The sequence below is a fragment of the Mobula birostris genome, chromosome 13 (genome assembly GCF_030028105.1).
Source record: "Mobula birostris isolate sMobBir1 chromosome 13, sMobBir1.hap1, whole genome shotgun sequence".
NCBI classification, from domain to species: domain Eukaryota; kingdom Metazoa; phylum Chordata; class Chondrichthyes; order Myliobatiformes; family Myliobatidae; genus Mobula; species Mobula birostris.
In genome coordinates, this window is record NC_092382.1 from 3,204,694 (window position 1) to 3,226,197 (window position 21,504).

At 44.9% G+C, this 21,504-nt stretch overlaps 1 protein-coding gene across 10 annotated transcripts in view; it reads right to left on the bottom strand.

Annotated features, from left to right (window-relative positions):
• The window catches only part of LOC140208222 (NACHT, LRR and PYD domains-containing protein 3-like), a 96,675-nt gene that overhangs the window by 51,102 nt on the left and 24,069 nt on the right, over positions 1–21,504 (bottom strand). For 6 of the 10 annotated variants that reach the window (XR_011888699.1, XM_072276738.1, XM_072276736.1 and 3 more), the window contains exon 3: positions 365–594. The exons of 2 other annotated variants lie outside the window; for them this stretch is intronic. Coding sequence is in view for 3 of the 8 variants with exons in the window: in XM_072276738.1 (XP_072132839.1) it covers positions 365–399 (35 nt within the window). In the remaining 5 variants the exon portion in view is untranslated. Of the gene's footprint in view, positions 1–364; positions 598–21,504 lie in introns of all 10 variants that reach the window. 2 more of the 10 variants (XM_072276732.1, XM_072276731.1) reach the window with 2 other exon arrangements.

Sequence of the window (21,504 nt, forward strand, 5' to 3'; positions counted from 1 at the left end):
CTGAGTAACAGGAGTCGTGTTCTATGACTGTTTTAGATTAGATTAGATTATGAGAACACTCAGTTCTCTTTTATTGTCATTTAGAAATGCATACATGCATTAGGAAATGATATAATGTTTCTCCGGAGTGATATCACAGAAAACAGGACAAACCAAAGACTAACACTGACAGAACCACATAATTATAACATATAGTTACAGCAGTGCAAAGCAACACCATAATTTGATAAAGAACAGACCATTGGCACAGTAAGAAAAAAGTCTTAAAGTCCCAAGTCGATCGACGCCCGACTCCCCGATAGCAGGCGGCAAAAGGGAGAAACTCCCTGCCATAAACCTCCAGGCGCCGTCAACTTGCCAATACCTTGAAAGCAGCCGACCACAGCCGACCCAGTCCATCCGTCCGAAAATTCCGAGCTTCCGAACAGCCTCCCGAGCGCCTTAGACCTTGCCCCAGCCACTGAAACAAGCAAAGCCGAGGATTCCGGTTACCATGCAGTAGCAGCGGCAGCGAAGTGGCATTTCAGGAGTTTTCCAGATGCTCCACTGTGCTCTCACGTTTGGCTCCATCAAATCAGAATTGTGCACGGTCCCCTACTTGATAGATAACAGACATCATCACCGAAGTGGCTGCGCACGTTGCCATCGCACCGCCATCTTCTCCCCCCTTTGTTTCAGAGTCGTTTTAACGCGTGTCCAGTGTAAATTTCCTGAGCCAGTATGTATTTGCTCCCACCATATCAAGGTGGTGTCTGACCTGGTGTTGGTGATGTCTCAGGGCAGACATATGAAGTCTCAGTGAACACACACAAAAATTGAGAGGAGGCCGTGGATAGACATATCAGAATGGGAATGGGATGTGGAAGTAAAACGTGTGGCCACTGGGAGATCCTGCTTTCTCTGGCGGACAGAGCGTAGGTGTTCAGCGAAATGGTCTCCCAGCCTGTGTCGGGTTTCACCAATATATAGAAGGCCGCATTGGGAGCGCCGGACGCAGTATATCACCCCAGCCGATTCACAGGTGAAGTGCCTCCTCTACTGTCAAGATGAAGCCACACTCAGGTTGGAGGAACAACACCTTATATTCCGTCTGGGCAGCCTCCAACCTGATGGCATGAACATTGACTTCTCTAACTTCTGTTAATGCCCCACCTCCCCCTCGTACCCCGTCCGTTATTTATTTATTATATATTTTCTCTCTCTCCTTTTTCTCCCTCTATCCCTCTCACTGTACTCCTTGCCCATCCCCCCTCCCCCTTCCTTTCTCCTTAGGTCTCTTGTCCCATGATCCCCTCATATCCTTTTTGCCAATCAACTTTCCAGCTTGAGGCTTCATCCCTCCCCCTCCTGTCTTCTCCTATCATTTCGGATCTCCTCCTCCCCCTCCAACTTTCAAATCTCTTACTATCTCTTCTTTCAGTTAGTCCTGATGAAGGGTCTCGGCCCAAAACGTCGACTGTACCTCTTCCTACAGATGCTGCCTGGCCTGCTGCATTCACCAGCAATTTTTGTGCGTGTTGCTTGAAATTCCAGCATCTGCAGATTTCCTCCTGTTTGATGTCTCAGTGGACAGCTTTTTGATGCAGTGGTGATAACGCCAAGTTTCAATTGAGTTGTGGAATTGATTCAGGATTTAAGTAATTAACAGCCTCAATTGCAAAGAGGGTGATTGCAACTCTCTTATAAACTGGGCTAATGTGGAACAACATTCACGCAGGTGTTTACCCAACAGGTGGGAAGCATTCAAACGTTACACAATGAGTTCAGGCCTAGTATGTTCCCATATTACTGAAGAGGATATCAAACGTTTGTTCATGAAACTAGAAGCCCGCATGGAGCAGGTTCACAGAGTGGAAAGCAGAGGAGACCCTGCTGGAGTGCAGAAAGGTACAGTAGTTACAAGGGCAGACTGGGAAACAGAATGTTTTATTTCTGAAAAGTTTTTGGAAAAATCATTAAGCATATTAACAGCAAGAAGTGTTCCTTGCATCTGACAGTGTACAGATGGTCAGTGTGCTTGATGTAAGGTGAAGCTTTTCAGTCCCTTAAGTTTTTCAAGCTGATGGCGGATAGGACGGTGCACGGTGTGTTGGCCTTGTTAGTTGGGGATTTGGTTCATGAGCCGCCAGGTAATTTTGCATCTCTAATGTCCATTGGGATATTGCATTGAGTTCTGCTCGCTTCAGTATAGGAAGGATGTAGAAGCTTTAGAAAGAGTGCAGAGGAGATTTATCAGGATGCTACACGGTGTCGAGAAAATATGTTAGGAGGAAAGTTTGAGCGAGCTACAACTTTTGCCTTTGGATCGAATGAAGACAAGAGGAGACATGATAGAAGTGCAGAAAATAACAAGAAGGTTAGATAGGGTGGATAGCGAGTTTCTTTTTTCTGAGAGAGCTATTATGCTATTATGAGAGAGCATGCATTTAAATTGATTGGGAGGAAGAATACGGGCAATATCAGGGGTAGGTTTTCCCCACAAAGTGGCATAACTGCATAGAAAGTAGATACATCAAACACATTTACGAAACTCCTAAATAGACACACGGATGAAGGATAATTGGAGGGCCATGTGGGACAGATGAGTTAGATTGACACTAGAGAATGAGTTCGGCACAATACCATGGGTCAACGGGCCTGTACTCTGCTACGTTCCATGCAGAGGTAGTTGGAACAAACCTCAGCCTCAAAATGTAGCTGAAAGTCAGAAAAGACATAGGGGAGAAAACAACGAAATCTGAATTGAAACCGTGTTTGAGGGGTAGGACACACGCCAATTTTCAATGAAACATTAAAGAGTACGAATATAATCTAAAATAATGGACCTTACTGGATCCAGTGAATTGTAACACACAGGGGAGGTGGAGTTTCCACTCATCACATATAGAGGTGTCTGAGGAAAACTCTCGGGAGTGAAGGGATAACCCGAGACCTAAGAAACACATATTAACTGAGCTGATATGGTTGAAATGCGCATTCAGGCAGATCTGGGTTTCCACCATGCGTGCTTATCAGTTACAGATTACAGATCAACAACCTTTACAGAATGTGTTAGCACAAGGCACTACAAAGAAACAAAGGATAGGGTGAGGCTTATCATGTAGGGAAAGAATAATAGACTCACTTCACAGATTTCTGGTATATCTTTGCCGTTCTTCTGTTCACAAGCTGAGTTTCTCTCAAGTGTTGATAATTCAGATCCGCAGTTCATATTGAATTTGCAGTTTGCCACTCAATGGTTAAATCTCTGTATCGAGCGGGTCAATTATCCGCACTTGCTTTCCTCAGTCCCAGACAAAAAGAATTCTTCCAGAGATAACTGCCCCATGTTTTATAATAATAAGTTTCACCAGGCTTTCTCATCTTATTTTTCATTGGGGAAAGTTGTACTTGGAAGCAGCAGAAAATAAGCCTGATCTTCAATGGCCACAAAGTCAAAATTATCCTATCGATCAAGTGCACATCCTTATGAAAAGAGCAAAGAGCCTGATGGGAAGTTTGATAACAAATTTTTGAAGGAATTACAATTATCACTAAATGTGATATAAATATAACTGCAGTTAAAAAGAGACCATGATTCCTTCTCTTGAAATCACCAATACTAAAAAGTGATTAAGGACAAGGGACCAATTAATTAAGCAAAAGCAGTCTCCTATTGCTTCAAGTAGGAAATCAGTCGAAAGAGTGATGGTGTGGGAGGGTGGAAGGGAACAACACTGTGGGTGGGGAGAGCGGACAGTGTGGGAGTGGGAGGAGTTGCATTGTTGCCTCACATGGAAGGACTGTTTGCGGCCTAGAGTGGAGGTGAGGGGGCGGTGAATGGGCAGCTGTAGCACTTAGGGTGCCAGCAGAAATAAATGCCGGGAGGGAGATTAGTCTGGAGGGAAAGAATGGACAAGGGGATCACAGAGGCGTGTATGATAAATAAACTCATCTCGGGCTTCAAGCGGGTACAGCTTCGATTATAACTGACGTTTCGATGACAAGAAGACAGCAGAGTTTGTCATGTAAACATCCATTGTAATTGATGTCTGTACCTGGCTTGAAGTCCGAGAAGAGTTTATTCACAATAGAAGTAGTTGAACAAGGGAACCAGAGGTTGATGGGATCGGAGCGAACCACTTCCTCGATGGCGGTTAAGAATATTTTTACATATCAAGGTCCCTGTAACTAGAAGTATTACAATAAGTGGTTTTCAGAAAACAATCAAAATATTTTTCCCCGTTCAGAGGTCGAGGGTCATTTTGATCCTAGAAACATTTAAGATGACTTCTTGCATCTCCTGGCAATAACAGGGAGGAGCTGACAGACCAATGTTGATATCAATTTCTTAGATTACGATTCATTAGGATAAGAATTTTGTTCCGAGTTCAGAGGACAAGGATCCTTTTGTTCTGTGAAAGGTTTTACAGTGTAATTTCTTCTTCGCTTTACGACATTCCGACTTACAAACCGTTTCATAGGAACGCTGTACCTTCTGACGGCGGGGGAAGCCTGTATCGGATTTCATTCTATCAACAAGCAGTATCGGGGCGGAGCTCACAAAGTAGTGCTGAGATCAAATTCACAGCTAGAAATTTGTTAAACAAAGAACATCTTTCCATGGGTCATAATAGGATATCACGGAAGTAACTTGCAAAATCTGCAAAGGCATAGAGCCGCGAAATGCCTTCAACCAGACAAAACGAGGTTGAGACAGCCTCTGCCACTCCTTTCAGTATTTCCCCCACGTCCCCCACTCTGCACATGCCCACTCGCTGACTAGTTCCAGGCTTGATTCAGGTCTGTCTGTCTGTATCTTGTTTTACGGCGGTTGGCATCCAGCTTAATGGTGCATTACCGCCGCCCACTGCTCCAGAATATGCACTAGACATACATTCTAAATCCCTTCACCCAATCACACACACACATATTTTATATATATATATATACACACACACACAAACCTACACTTCACCCTCCCATCTTTGACCATCCTAGTATCCTATTCCTGTTTATTCGTCATATTCTATAAAAAAAACCCTGTACCCCTTAAAAACGCTAAAAATACCCGGACTTGTGCTCTCTCACCCATGCCCAGCAACCCTTTTAATGTGAATTCCTGCATCCCCAACTCCCTTAATTTACTTCTCATCATCTCTCTCTGTATCCCATACTTCCTGCAACTCAGAACTACATGTTCTACTGACTCCTCTTCCTGACATTCCTCACACAATCCTGTCTGGTGTTTCCCTATCATTTTCAATGTTTTGTTTCATGCACAATGCCCCAGCCTTAACCTAGTCCACACAATTTCCTCTCTTCTGTTTCTATTACCTACCCTAGTAACTGCAACACTCTTTTGTATTTGATATAAATGCCTCCCTTTCCCCTCCCTGTCCCATCTTTCTTGCCACATTCTGTTGACTTTTTCCCAGATTACACACTTAACCTCTGCTTTACTGATACTAATGTGCATTACCACATTTTCTTTCTTTAACGCCCTCTTTGCCAACTCATCCACCCTCTCATTCCCCTTCACCCCTACATGTGCTGGAACCCATAGAAATTTTACCTGACCTCCCTGATTTGCAATTCTTGTAACTAACTGAAGGACTTCATAAAGTACATCTTGCCGACTGTTTGTGTGAAAAGACCTTAAAACTTGCTAGAACTGAGGATGAATCTGAACATATCAATGCTTTGGCTTGTCTGGCTTTCTGCACCCATTGCAACGCAGCCAACACTGCCAGCATCTCCACTGTAAACACCCTTGATTCAGGTATTTCTTGTGTGTGGCTTGATACCAGTCACGGCGTACAAATCATGACCCAGAATTAGGATTATTTCACGTAGCCTAGTTCAGAAGTGGGACACTGTCCAGTTACAGCATCAGAACACTGGGTAAGAGAAAAGCACACAGCGATGGTCAGCTTTAATTTGCCTTGAAATGAAAGCATAATGGGCCATCAACATATTCCTGTCGCTGAAGCAGATCCTCAACTACATTTTCCCCTTCACTTGAATAAGAAGCGCACTTCAGCGATGTTTATTCAGCTTCATGCTGAAAATCTCCATCAAATCTGACAGGACACTCTGCTACATTTTAAGATAAATGAAATCTGGAGTGATCGTCCCATCAGCAAAATTAATGCTTTAATGAAGATCATTAAAAGCGAACAGAAAGACAGCGGGGTTTGAAACTAACAACCTCGCCGTTCCTAATGCTGCTGGTTATTTTGACCGCTGTTTGACATGAAATGGAGGGTGACTAATATCTTAACGGGATGGTTTGCTATTGTTGCACGGTGTGGTTTAAACTAGAGTTGCAGAGTATTGTGAACCGTGCACAAGAACAAGTACTGGAGCAGCTGTGGAGAAAGATGTTGTAAAGCCTGCAGACAAAATCAGCCATCAAGCAGCTGAGCATGGTGTGATTACTGTTCGGGGCTGCCCATATTTCAATGCAGGGAGTATTGTAGGAAGGGTGGATGAGCCTACGACCTGAATCAGTACTGGAAATCATGACAATGTAAAAATTAGTGAGCCTTGTTTGCAGGACGGGCAGGACTGGAAGCTCAAGGTTCCGGTCTTCCGTAGTTTTTGAGGTGATAGAGCAGAAGTGATTGGGGGCACAGGGGGTAGCGTTACTAGTTAGGGAAATGTCACGCAGTGCTCAGTCAGGACAGACTGGAGAGTTTGTTTAGTGAGGCTTCATGAGTAGAAATGAGGAATAGGAAAATATGGGAATATATTATATACCACCAAACAGTCCACAGGATTTAGAGGGACTGTTACAAGAATCATAAGTTTGTGGTAGCAGGTAATTTTAACTTACCACAAATTCACTGGGACCTGTATATCATTACAGGGATGGATGAGGAAAAACATGTCAAAAGCAAAGGGAAAACCTGAAAATACTGGAAATACAAATCAACACGGTCAAAATGTAGGAGGAGCTCAGCAGGCCAGGCAGCACCTGTGGAAAAGAGTAAACAATCAACTCGTCAGTTTCGATGAAAGGTCTTGGCCCGAATCATCAGCTGTCTACTCTTTTCCATAGATGCAGCCTCGCCTACTGAGTTCCTCCGGCACTTTGTGTGCGTTGCTAAAAATTTGTCATATGGGTTTAGGAAAGTTTCCTTCATCAGCACACAGAATCCCATCTAGTGAGTGTGAGAAACATAGAAAATAGGTGCAGGAGTAGGCCATTCGGCCCTTCGAGCTTGCACCGCCATTCAGTATGATCATGGTTGATCATCCAATTCAGAACCCTGTACCCGCCTTCTCTCCATACCCCCCTGATCCCTTTGGCCACAAGGGCCACATCTAACTCCCTCTTAAATCTAGCCAATGAACTGGACTCAATAGAGAGTCCATAGAGCGACTATACCTGCCATTATAGAATGATCCTGGGCAAGTGCAGAAGTTTGGGTTTCAAAACTTTGCATCTTGTGATTGTGGTGCCATTTATTTCAAGGTAATTAAGGAAAAGGATAGGTCTGGTCTTCCGGTTGAGAAACTAAATTGGAAAATGTCTAATTTTGATAGGACCTGGTTATTTTCATGCAAACGTAAATTTGGTAAGTGGGAATCCTACAAAAGTGAAAGCTTGAGAATACAGAATTTACAGTGGCATGCAAAAGTTTGGGCACCCCTGGTCAAAATTTCTGATACTGTGAATAGCTACGCGAGTAAACGATGACCTGACTTCCAAAGAGCATGAAGTTAAAGATGACACATTCCTTTAATATTTTAAGCAAGAAAACTTTTTAAAATTTCCTTCTTTTACAGTTTCAAAATAACGAAAAAGGAAAAGAGGCCGAAGCAAAAGTTTGGGCACCCTGCATAGTCAGTGCTTAGTAAAACCTTCTTTGGCAAATATCACAGCTTGTAAACACTTTATGTAGCCAGCTAAGGGTCTTTCAATTCTTGTTTGGGGGATTTTTGCCCATTCTTCCTTGCAAAAGGTTTCTAGCTCTGTGACATTCTTGGGCCGTCTTGCATGCACTGCTCTTTTGAGGTCTATCCATAGACTTTCGATGATGTTTAGGTCGGGGGACTGCGAGGGCCATGGCAAAACCTTCAGCTTGCGCCTCCTGAGGTAGTCCATTGTGGGTTTTGAGGTGTGTTTAGGATCATCATCCTGTTGTAGAAGCCATCTTCTTTTCATCTTCAACTTTATTACAAACGGTGTGATGTTTGCTTCCAGAATTTGCTGGTATTTAATTGAGTTCATTCTTCCCTCTACCAGTGAAATGTTCTCCATGCTACTGGCTGCAGCACAAGCCCAAAGCATGACCAATACACACCCATGCTTAACAGTTGGAGAGATGTTCTTTTCATGCAATTCTGCACCCTTTTTTCTCCAAACATGCCTTTGCTCATTGCGGCCAGAAAGTTCTATTTTAACTTCATCAGTCCACAGGACTTGTTTCCAAAATGCATCAGGCTTGTTTAGATATTCCTTCACAAACTTCTGATGCTGAATTTTGTGGTGATGACTCTTCCATGAAGGTTATATTTGTGCAGGTGTTGCTGCACAGTAGAACAGTGCACCACCACTCCAGAGTCTGCTAAATCTTCCTGAAAGTCTTTTGCAGTTAAACTGGGGTTTTGATTTCCCTTTCTAGCAATCCTACGAGCAGTTCTCTTGGAAGGTTTTCTTGGTCTTCCAGACCTCAACTTGACCTCCACCATTCCTGTTAACTGCCATTTCTTAATTACATTATGAACTGAGGAAACGGCTACCTGAAAATGCTTTGCTATCTTTTTATAGCGTTCTCCTGCCTTGTGGGCATCTTTTGTTTGAATTTTCAGAGTGCTAGGCAGCTACTGCTTAGAAGAGCCCATAGCTGCTGATTGTTTGGACAAGGCTTCATGTGCCAAGTTACTTATAAAGCTTTGAAATTTGCATCACCTGGCCAAATGTCTGTGAACTAGCCATAGCCCTAACAAGCTAATTAAGGTCTGAGACCATGGTAAAAGTTATGACAGCTAACATCTCTTGGGGTGCCCAGACATTTGCATGGTGCTCCTTTCCTTTTTCCCCCCACTATAAAATTGTACAAAACAAAAATAATACACTAATCTTGCTTTAAATGGTGAAAAGAATGTTTCATTTTTAACTTTATGACTTTTGGAGATCAGTTCATCTCCTACTCACTTAACTATTCACAGCAACAGAAATTTTGACCAGAGTGCCCAAACTTTTGGATGCCACTGTATCATTGAAGTTGTGGGATACAGACTGGACAGAAGTTGAATAAGATGGTTGATATATATCATTGAGGTGGTGGGATGGAAACTGGACAGAGGTTGAACAAGATGGTTGATATATATCATTGAGGTGGTGGGATACAGGCTGGTCAGAGATTGAACAAGATGGTTGATGTATATCATTGAGGTAGTGGGATGGAGACTGTACAGAGGTTGAACAAGACGGCTGATATTTATCATTGAGGTGGTGAGGTACAGGCTAGACAAAGGTTGAACAAGATGGGCAGGGGAATGAGGAGATGGAACTAGGTGGGAGTAGGGATCAAGACCATCACTGTTGGTCCTCCAGCAATACACAGGTACTGAATTAATAGCAGATACTACTGTATAAAAGATCAAGATAGAACAACATGAAATTTGGCATATACACTTCTCCCCTAACCAAATGTTATAAACGCACCATGGAAAGTATCCCATCCAGATACTTCACACCTTCGTCTGGCTACTGCTCTGCCCATGACTGAGCACATCATAGAGACCAACCTCCCCTCCATGAACTCAATCTACACTTCCCACTGACTCAGTTAATCAAGCTGTGTACTCAAAGATCCCCACAACCTGGGACATTCTCACTTCTCACCCATTCCTCATCAGGGAGAAGCTCTAAAAAACCTGAAGCCATGTACCACCAGGCTCAACAACGGTTTCCATTCACTGTTATAAGCAAACTGAATGTCCCTGGTGTGATAAGATGGACACCTGACTTCACCATGTAACTCGAGGTGACCTTACACTTTCTCTGGAACCATAATGCTTTGTAACACTGTTATTGTTTTACCTTCTATCGCCTCAAAGTACCATTTAATGAATTGATGTATGTGGATGGCACACAAGACAAAATTTTCACTGAACCTCTATACATGACAATAACTAACAGATTCCCCATTTTAATGGTGTGGAAATTATTAGACAGCCTGGGTTGCCGGGTTGGATCTTCTGCAGGGAGAGTTAAGTGAAGAGTAGAAATTCTTTTCAGAACCCAGATACATGGAAACGATTATCGAACCCAGGTATCAATCCAGGTGAAGTTTGGATCCGCTACCGGGCCAGGTGATGGAGATAAAGTTCCCAGGATACATCTCAATGGATGGGTTCAGTCCCGGCCTCACCACCTCATCCTGCTCCTAGGACCACAGCACCAGGAGCTGAGCGGCATTCAGGTTCAACAACGCGGACTCACCCGGCAGGTTCCGTCCAGGAATTGTGGGGGTGGAAGCGAAGGCCAACTGTTCAGGGAAATAATGGGAATCACTGCCGGACATCGCTCGGGACTGAACTTGATTCTCACCAATGGGACCTCATTGGTCTCACCCCGCAGAGAATGATCTCTCTCCCGGCTCCCCGCCCCAGGGGGGCGATGTCGCTCTCCTGATCCCAACCCCACAAACGATCCGCTGCATCCATCCACACAAAAAAAAAAATCACTGCCCATCCAGGGACTGAGCATGTGCAATGTGATTGTACGTCATAGAGCGGGGTCAGGGCCTCAGAAACAATCCTGCGGATGCTGCTGATCTGTAGTAAAAATGGAGCGGGGAACAGGGTCATGTGATGGGTGCAGGGTTTCTCATTTAAACCAGTGACTCTGCTCCTCGCTCCTCACATGCTGCCCGATCCACCCGCCACAATTTCCACATTTCAAATTTACACCAGCTACATTTTTAATTTTTCTCTCTGCATCTACCCTGTCCCATCCCTGCACCTCCTGGGTCACAGAGATAGGGTTTCGATTCCCATTACTGGGCAACAGACAATTCAGACCCAAAAAGGAACTGTGCATTCAAACCACTTCTATCTTTACAAACACTAATATCTATTTACATTCCCCCGGGCTCACTGGACAGGAACACTGAAACATCAAGTGAGAAACAGCAGGAGGTGGCCATTCAGCCCCTCCAACCATTAACAAGATGACAGCTGCTCCATGTTCCGTCCCAATCTTCATTTCTTCGATCCCTTAGGTCTGCAAACATCTGTTGACCTCTGCCACTATTTCAATCTGGATCCACCTGGATCCACCTCTCACTCCCCAGCTCTTGCCCCATCCCCACCCCTCACCTCTTTTCTCTGATTATTTCCCGTCCACTCTCAGTCCAGAGGGAGGGTCTCGGCCCGAAATGTTGACGGTCCATTTCCCTCCACAGATGCTGCCCGAGCCACTGAGTTCCTCCGGCAGTTTGTTCTTTGGTCTGTATAACCCATGTTCGTATGGGGGCGGGGGGGGGGGGGGGGAGAGCAGGATTTTACTCCATATTCCAGGTGCAATCTCAACAAGGCTCAGATAATTGTTAAAGTCATTTTCAGCCTTACACCAATGAGTACTTCTGACTTCCTTCCCCACCCGCCCACCCACTGTACCTCAGTCTCTCACCATTTTTACACACTCAGTGTTTCTGTTTCTCCTACAGAAGTGGTGATCTCACTATTCCCACATTGGGCTCCAGCTGACATGTTGTTCCCACTCACTCCTTTTGCCTCCATCACGCTGAAACCTCTCGACAAGAGACATAGAACATCAACCAGTACAGCACAGGAACAGGCCTTTGGCCCTCAATGTTGTGCTCAACCAATTAAATTTGCTATCAAAATGTTAAAGAATCAAATCCCCTTCTGCTTACAAAATGTCCATATTCTTCGATTTTCCTCACGTTCATGTGCCTATCAAAATGTCTGTAGAAAGTCCCCAATGTGTCTGCCTCTACCACCACCCCACGCAGCACATTCCAGCGACCCAGCACTCTGTGTTAGAAACACCTGACCAACACATCTCTTTTAAAATTTCCCCTCTCACCTTAAATGCATGGCCTCTGGTGTTAAACATTTCTACCATTGTAAAAAAAATTCTCTGTCGACTCTATCTATGACCCTCATAATCTTTATAATCTCACACCAGCCTGCGCCGCTCTGGAGAAAACAACTCAAGTTTGTCCAACCTCTCATCACAGCTCATGCCCTCTAACCCAGGTAAACCTCTTCTGCACCCTCTCCAAAGCCCCGTCATCCTTCCTCGAATAGAGCGACCAGAACTGTATGAGATATGCCAGATGTGGTCTAACTAGTTTAATAAAGCTGCAACACAACTTCCCGACTTTTGAACTCAATCCCTTGAATAATAAAGTTAAGCACGCCGTTTGCCTTCTTAACCACCCGATCAATCTGTGCAGTCGTTTTCAGAAAGCGATGAACTTGGACTCTAAGATCCCTCCGATCATCAACACTGCTAAGGGTCTTGCATTTACATTCGACCTACCGAGGTGCCAAGATGATCATTACTACTGAAATCTCACTGAGTTGTCTCAGGTCCTGTTGAATTTATTGCCAAGTGCACAAGTATGGGAAGGTACAGGGACAGAGAAACACTGACTTGTAGCAGCATCACAGGCAAGTACATTCAGATAACACACAGAACATAAATTACACAATTCTGTGTCAGTCACAATAAAAATATCGGTTTTACGTCATTAACAACATATAAATATACACTTTGTGCTGATAACAGACTTGGAAATGTTGAATTTCCTCTCTCAGCCAAATTGTCGACAGTTTAGGAACAACTGGGCTCCAAGCACCGGTCCCTACAATACCCACTGGGAAATCCTGAAGGCCCACAAAGGGTCTTGTTATTCATTCTTTTTAAACACATAGACAACAGGAACAGCAGCAGGCCACTTGGCCCTTCTTGTCAGCCTTGTTATTCAATAAGACCTTGGGCTGGTCCATCCTTGCTCCCCAACACCAATCCGTTTTCCACTTTCCCCAGGCAATTGGCCCCACTTGCAAGTCAACAATCTGCCGGTGTTTGCCCCCCAATGTGGTGAATCCCTCTGCTCGCCACCACCGTGGGCTCAGACATTTCCACAGATGAGTCCCTCCTGTCCCCACCGGGACAAACATCCTGTCCGCCCCCTCTCTCACCATCTTCATCCTTTCAATAAAATCCCCCTCTCCCTCCCCGGGGAACCGGCATCAAACCGACGGGCCGAGCGGTCTCCTCCTACCTCTCAGCGATACATCAGACTCCGGCCGCAGGAGATGCTTCACAAACGCCCCAACTTCCCTCGGAGGGAATTGGAAATACAGGTTTCCCCCACCATCCGAAGGTAGAGCGTTCCTATGAAACGGTTCATAAGCCGGAATGTCGTAAAGCGAAGAAGCAATTACCATTTATTTATATGGGAAAAATTTGTGAGCGTTCGTAGACCCAAAAATAACCTACCAAATCATGCCAAATAACACATAAAACCTAAAATAACAGTAACATATAGTAAGAGCAGGAATGATACAATAAATACACAGCCTATATAAAGTAGAAATACTTTTCCACAATCATTGCCGGCACTGTTCTCCGTAGTGAAAACCTGATGCAAGCGCTATTGGCAAAAACACTCTCTCCAGTAACCTTTAAACTAGGAAGCTGCCAAATCATACCAAATAACACGTAAAAATATACAGCCTATATAAAGTAGAAATAATGTATGTACAGTGTAGTATCACTTACGGGAATCAGGAAGACAGCGCAGAGCACACTGATGATGGTGTGTTAGACTGAGTCGTCAGAGTTTGGGTGGTGCAGTTGCCCCCACCCTCCGGGCTGCCAACCGATACCAATCCGTGAAGAATGCAGCGGTCCAGCGGTGGCCGGGAGGCACACAGCACATCTTTAAGAAAAAAGGCGAAAAAAACAAGCTAATTAATTACGTGCCGGGCCGCACCTAATTAATTTGCTTGTTTATTTCAGCTTTTTTCTTACAGATGTGCTGTGTGCCTCCCGGCTACCGCTGCATTCTCCGTGAATCGGTATCTGTCCACGGCCTGGGGGTTGGGGTGGTGGGACACTGGGGTGTCATCTCATCGTCGTCTGTTTCCATTAGGGCAGGCAGCTCATCTTCTCCGATGACTGCCCGCCTCGATGTCGAAGGTCGAGGTTCATCATCTGCTGTGGAAGGCTTGCTTGACTGCTGAGCCTCGCGCATTTTTCTATCATACAGTTCTTTGTAAGCACTCAAACCATCTTGCAAATACTGTATGCCCTAAACCGACGTACCCTTTCAAAATTAAAGTTGTACTTTATCATTGCAGCGAAAATCTCACGCAGTTGCTTCACATTCAGTTCCTGGACGACTTCACTTTCGCTACTGAATTTGGTTTCGATTGTTATCCTTTCCTCTTCCAATTGCATCAGCTCTTCATCTATCAGTTCTTGGTCATGGGATGCCAAAACCTCTTCAACATCATCTTCCTCAGCTTCCACAAGCCAAACTCACTTTGTCCTCACTTCACTCACCACGATTGAAACACTTAATTATGTCTAGTTTTACGCTAAGTGTAACACCCTTATGAGCTCTTTTAGGCTTTTGCAATACCTTAGAACTCATCTTGCAAACTGCTACTCACAGGCACATGTTTAAGCAATGCTGGCGAGAATGCAGTTCCGAATCCGGGGGGAGAGCAGCTGCTCGGGGCATGCACTGCCTTTTTATTGCACGCTGCCTTTCTTTGTAACAGTGAAAACACCTTCTGTTAGCGAAATCAGGTAACTAATGTAGGTCTTTCATAATAGTGAGGTTTCATAAAGCGAACGTTCAAAAAGCGGGGGACACCTGTGAATCAAAAAGCGGGACATTTACTTTGAGGTTTTTTCTGCTTTGACCAGCAGATCGGGGAGGGGTTAACACCCCCTCGGCTGGTCCGCCTCCGCTATTGGGTGTCATCAGTGATTCACATCTCTTCCCATCAATAGGAATAACACAGCTTGTAAGTGCTCTGTTGAGAGTGCCAGTGGGTGTAGGGTGACGCGATTAGTACTTCAGTTGTTAACCTGTCTCAGCGTGAGCTGGGCAGCGTGTGTACGACGTAAGGTACCGCACACGTGACATCAGGTCCTGGTGTAGGGGGACACTAAATGGACATTTATTTTGATTTCAGAGGGACAACAAAATCAATCATGGGATTCGCCTGGTTGTGCCATGTTACTGGTTGAGTAGGTAGTGTGCTGTTTGTCTCGAGTTGGGTCACAAAAACCTAAGTTTTTTGTGGAGGATTTTCTAGGCTGATCTGGTTTCACTAGTTTAATCAGTGCAGGTGTCTCACTATTCAGTATTTTGGAAGAAGAACAACTGTTTTATTAATGTAACCTAGAATTTCCAGCCGGGTCTACACATGGTGTATTAGACAACAGAAGACCTCTCGTCCCTGCAGTCTCTGTATCCTGGTAAACTCAACACCCTGACAATGTGGATCATAGATACCCCTTCCTCTCAGAGTCAGGGGATCACTCAGACAGCTGATCACTGAGTGGATTTATATTTGTTGATTGTTAAAGTTTGTCAGAGTCGGATGGATGGAGTTGATGTAGAGGTCGGGAGTGTCACAGAATGCCCACGCCTTGTCCCTCCGGCTTCCAGCCACTGGGGGCTCCGCGGGGCTCTCTTCTTAATTCTCCAGAAATATTCTGACAGTGTGGAAATGATTTCAATATTCATGGCTGTATCAACATCCAGCAAATCGTTCCTTTCAACTAACTCCGCCCACACGCGGGCTCTCGCTGATTTTTCGTAGTGATGGCAATGCATAAATTGCAAGAAGAACTCAGCAGTCCTGGCAGCATCCGTGGAGGGAAATAAACAGTCGACGTAAAACGCAAACACGAGGAAATCTGCAGATGCTGGATATTCAAGTCACACACATCAAAGTTCCTGGTGAACGCAGCAGGCCAGGCAGCATCTCTAGGAAGAGGTACAGTCAACGTTTCGGGCCGAGACCCTTCGTCAGGACTAACTGAAAGGAGAGCTAGTAAGAGATTTGAAACTTCAACATTTCTGGAAAGGAAGGGCGAAGGAGCCAGATGACTGATTGATTAGAAAGGTGCGGACTGTTATCCTGTGAGACTCAGTGGTGTCCGTGTGTCAGCAGCTGCCTGTCCGCGCACATTCCTCACACGGGAGTGGCCTTTCTTCTGAAATTAAATCCAATTTATCCGACAATTCACTATCATTAGAGAATGAGCAAAGTCGCTTTAACCGTTTTTCCTGCAGGGAAACCGATAAAACCTATACCCTGCTACAGGAGACACCACTTGCATCTGATGCTGTAACCGGATGGCGTTCGGTGCGGTACCGGGTAATCACAGTCTGACTTCCCGAGTGAGCAGCAATGGAAGTGGACTAGTGTGCTTAACCTGCGCGGCTAGATCAGCCTAAGATGCCGTATTAATTGACATTTTTGGGCACCAATGGAGCTAAGTAACTCGCACGTCAGTTGTCTGACAGATGACGGGCGCATAAAGTTTCCCAAACGGGCTCATCGTGAGTCCGGAACCGCAAGGGTAACGAGCTCCGCGAGAGCGCGCATGTCGGGCAGCGGGCGGGGCGGGGCCAGAAACTGGAGCACGAGAGCCCCAGGGAGTCTGCACCGGGATTAACAGGGAACGGGGAGCGTGTCTGATACCCACCGCACGTCCAGCTCAGCAAGTTAGTCATAAATTCGATCCTTTAACACAGCTGGGGTGCATAAATAACGCACAAAGCTGGACGTAAATAATTAATGTTTGCTTTCAGTTCAACTGCATAAATAAAATCCTATCTCCCTTCGTGTGGTAAACCATGTATATATGTTGTAACTCGGTTACCTGTCTGGACACACCCCTCTGCTGACTGTCCCTGTGGCTCCTCCCACAGAGTCCTGTATAAAGGTGTTCACCTTGCCCCTCCCCCTCAGTCCGGGGGCAGACACTCACTGTGGAGGTCGTATTGTACAGCGAATAAAAGCCTTTCAGTATTTTACCAAACCTCAGTCTTTTGGAGTAATTGAAGGTGCTTCACTTCGCATGCAGTCATTATACTAAATTACACTAATTAAATTGTCAGAGCTTTTCTATTCAACATAGCAACACGCATAACTGGACCATACCGCCCCTCAAAACTGCTGCTGCAGATCATGAAATCATGTCTGATCAGATCTAAAATTTCATTGCGTATTTCCCCATGTCTATTCCGGTAATACATCAAACCCGACGTTTATCAAGAATCTCGGCCTTTGACAGAATCAAAGACTTTGCTTCCACTGGCAATTGACGAGAAGAGTTCAGATTGATCACAATCGACACAGGAACAATAAATGTATTCGTCTGAAATAAGAAACTCTGAAAACGGAACAGGTGTTTGCTGTACAGCTCTCGCACCCTTGCTTTGAAACAGGAGGCGATTGTTCTGGAGCTGATGTTAATCTTTACCTAACCTGTGGAAAATGTAAATCATGCAAGCAGGAAACAATTGGAACACAAAAGGCACCACAGCCAGAAGTGGCTTAAAGAGAACAAAAGTCTCCTTGATCGTTGATCCAATGCACAGACAACTGGTTGTTTGGAAATAAAGATCGGAAATAAATATCAGAAGCTGAATTATTCTCACCTTAATTCCCGAAGAATACGCCGACAGTGTGGATACTGTGTATCGTTTTTTACAAATAGCCCGCCCACCGCCCCACACGGATCTCTCGTAACCATGGTAACACACACAACACCGGAGGAACTCAGCAGGTCAGGCAGCTCTATGGATGGGTGTAAACAGTCGACATTGCGGACCGAGTCCCTTCATCAGGACTGGAATGGAAAGGGGAAGCGGGCAGATGATTGACTGATTTGGAAGGTGAGGCTTGTTGTTCTGTGAGACTTGGTGCTCAGGGTCTGCGTGCAGGCAGCTGCCTGTCCCTGTACATTCCTCAGAACAGGGAGCGGCCGTTCCGCTGAAATCAAATCCAAACCGGCTCGACAAAACACTGTCATTCAAGCGTGAAGAAAGTTTAATATTGTATTTAACCCTTCCTGCTACAGGAAAAAGCCATATAACCAGTGACTCGATGTAAAGGACATTACCTAGGATCTCGAAGGTCGACTGAGGTGCTCCCGGTGCGGCCTCCTCTACATCAGTGAAACCCGACGCAGCTTTGTCGAGCACCTCCGCTCCATCCACCACAACAGACAGGATCTCCCAGTAGCCACCCACTTCACCTCTGCTTCCCACCCCATTCAGATATGTCCACACATGGCCTCCTCTACTAAACTCAGGTTGGAGGAGCAACACATCATATACCGTCTAGGTAGTCTCTAGCCCCTTGGTATGAACATAGAATTCTCCAACTTCCAGTAATTCCCTCCCCCTCCCTTCCTCTATCCCAGTTTCACTCTGCCCCCTCCCCCAGCTGCCTATCACCTCCCTCTTGGTTCCCCCTCCTTCTACTACCCATTGTCTTCTCCCCTATTCCTGCCTGTCACCTCCCTGCCTCCCCTCCGCCACCCCTTTATCTTTCCCCTTACTGGTTTTTCACCTGGAACCTACTAACCTTCTCCTTCCCACCCTCCCCGCACAATACTTCAAATTAGGCCTCATAACCCTCTTAAATCATGCAATCTCCTGTACTGAATACTTTAATTTATGACCAATGTGCCAAAGATTTCTTTACTACCTTATCTAGGTGTGCAGCCACTTTCAATGAATTGTGGACCTGTGTTCCTGGACGTTTTTGTTCTATCCCAATCCTCAGGTCCCTACTGTTCACTGTGTGAGACCCATCCTGGTTGATCTCAACCGAAGTGCAACAGCTCGCAGGCCTGCATTCAATCCCATCTGCCATTATCAGCCCATTTCCCACCTGATGCAGATTCCTCTGCAAGCTCTGATAGTCTTTCTCGCACCCAAACCTTGGTGTCATCTGCAAATTTGCTGATCCAGTTAATCTAATTGTCATCAAGATCATCGATATCGTTGACAAACAACAACAGATATCAGCACCGATCCCTGCGGAATTCCACCAGTCACAGGTCTCCAGTCAGAGCGGCAACCATCTGCTACCACTATTTGCCTTCCTCCTCCATGCCAATGTCTACTCCCATTTACTACCTCACCCTCAACACCAAGAGAATAAAATTTATTGGTCAACACCCTATGCAGGACCTTGTCAAATGCCCATTTAGAAAATATCCAGTGCCTTTCCTTCATCAACCTCCCTGATAACAATCTTCGTACCTTCTTCAAAAAACTCAGTAAGATTGTCTAGAACCGAAAAAGTCATGTTGGATACAGTATCCCTAATCAGTCCTGTTTATTTAAATACTCCTATATCCCGTCCTTCCAATGCCTTCACATGGCTGATATCAGGCGCACCAGCCTATCATTTCCTGGTTTAATTTTGGAGCCTTTTTTAAACAGCGGATCAAAATTAGCTATCCTCCAATCCTCTGGTACCTCTCCTGTCTTTGAGCATAACATAAACATATCGGCTATGTCCCTGTAATTTCTGCATTCGCCTCCATCGGGATCCGACGGCTGAACTTCTCAGTCACTGGGGATATATCCACTCGAATTTGCCCAATATGCCAAACACTTACTCATCCATAATCCGGATAATATCCATGGTCTCAGTTCTCCTTTGCCTCACTTCTATAGATTCTTTTCCCGAGTGAACACAGAAGCAAAAATCCACTTAAGAACTGCTCTATCTTTTTTTGCTCCATGCATACATTACCATTCTAATAATCCAGATGATCAATTGTGCACCCTGCAATCTTTTGCTTTTAAAAGATCGGTATAATCCCTCACCTTGTCTGCTAGGACAACCTGATGCCACCCGATAGCCATTCTTTCCTCAATGTTATCTTGCATTTCCTCGACTCCATAAGTGCCTCAATTTTTTCTTACCTGCCTACACCTGTTATGCGCCTATTTTTTTTTCTATACCAAGGCCTCAATTTCTCTTCAAAAACTTTTATATTTACCTTTTATTTGGACAGGCACATTGAAGTCTACAAATTTTATCTTTCAAGGTCTCCCACTTACCAAGTACCCATTTGCTAGAATATAGCCAATTCACACTAGTCAGAATCTTTCTGATAACATCAAAATTGTTCTTTCTCCAATTTAGAATCTCAACCCATGGAGCAGAGCTATCGTTGTCCACACTTCCTTTGAATCTGATGACATTATGATCACCGATACAAAGAATTTCCCTACACAGACTTCTGTTACATGTGTCCTGTCTCAGTCCCTAATGGGAGATCAAGTATCACACTTGTGTCTTTTGGACTTCAATGTACTGATTAACGTAATTTTCCTGAAGACATTTGTCAAATACATGAGTACATCTACTCAATATACAGCATGAGAGTTCCCGTCTATATTTGGAAGGTTAAATTCAAATTATAACAAATTATGTTTCTTGCAATTTTCTGCAATGTCTACTAATTTGTTCCTGTAAATCCCTCAGACTCTTGGGTGGTCTATAAGACAGACCCATTAACATGTTTAAACAATTTTACTTTCTCCAATCTATCCATAAGACCTCACTGGATGAGTTCTCCGATCTGTCCTTACTGCACACTGCCATGACATTTTCCCTGAGTAGTGAAGCCACCCTGCCCCTTTAATCCCTCACACTCTGCCATGTCAAAAACAACATAACCCCAGAAAATCAAGCTGCCAGTGTTCGGCAAGCTATTGTCAGTAATGGTGACAATATCATAATTCCACGTGTTTATCCATGACCTAAGCTCATCCGTCTTTCCTTCAATACTTGCTGCATTGAAATATACACAGCTCAGAACATGAGTCACAACATGGTTAACCTTCGATTCCTGACTCTGTCTGAGGTCTTAACAAAATCTATTTGAGAAACTTAGATAGGTACAAGGATGGGAGGGAATGGAGGGCAGGTCAATGGAACTCAACAGATTAACAGTTCGACAGGGAGACTGGGAACTGTGCACAGTAGAAATCCCGGTGTGGGAAAGGGAGAGTAGGAATCATTCGCCGTAAAGCAGCCACTGTGGGATATGGAGACCAAGAATGATGCGTGATAATATCCAAAGACTGAGAATTGTTTGTGGAAAAATCCCCATGTGGGATTGGAGACCGGGAAATGCGCGTGGTATAAACCGCCACTGTGGAATATCAAGACCGGGAACCACAATCTCAGGGTGGATTTGTTCAGTGACTTGTGATCAGCCATGATGAACATCCTTGCAGTTGTGGATGAATAAATATTTAATCCAATAATTCTGGCCTCCCTCACTCATCGAAGCCTCCTCACCACCACTCTTCACCCTGCTCTCTTCTCCATGCCTCTGCCTCACCCTCCACACTCGCCCCACTCTACTCACCACCCATCAACCTCGCCATCCTTTCTCATCATCCCCCCTGGTGCTCACCCTCATACCCCTCCGCACCCCACACCTTCACTCCTTCTGCCCCAATC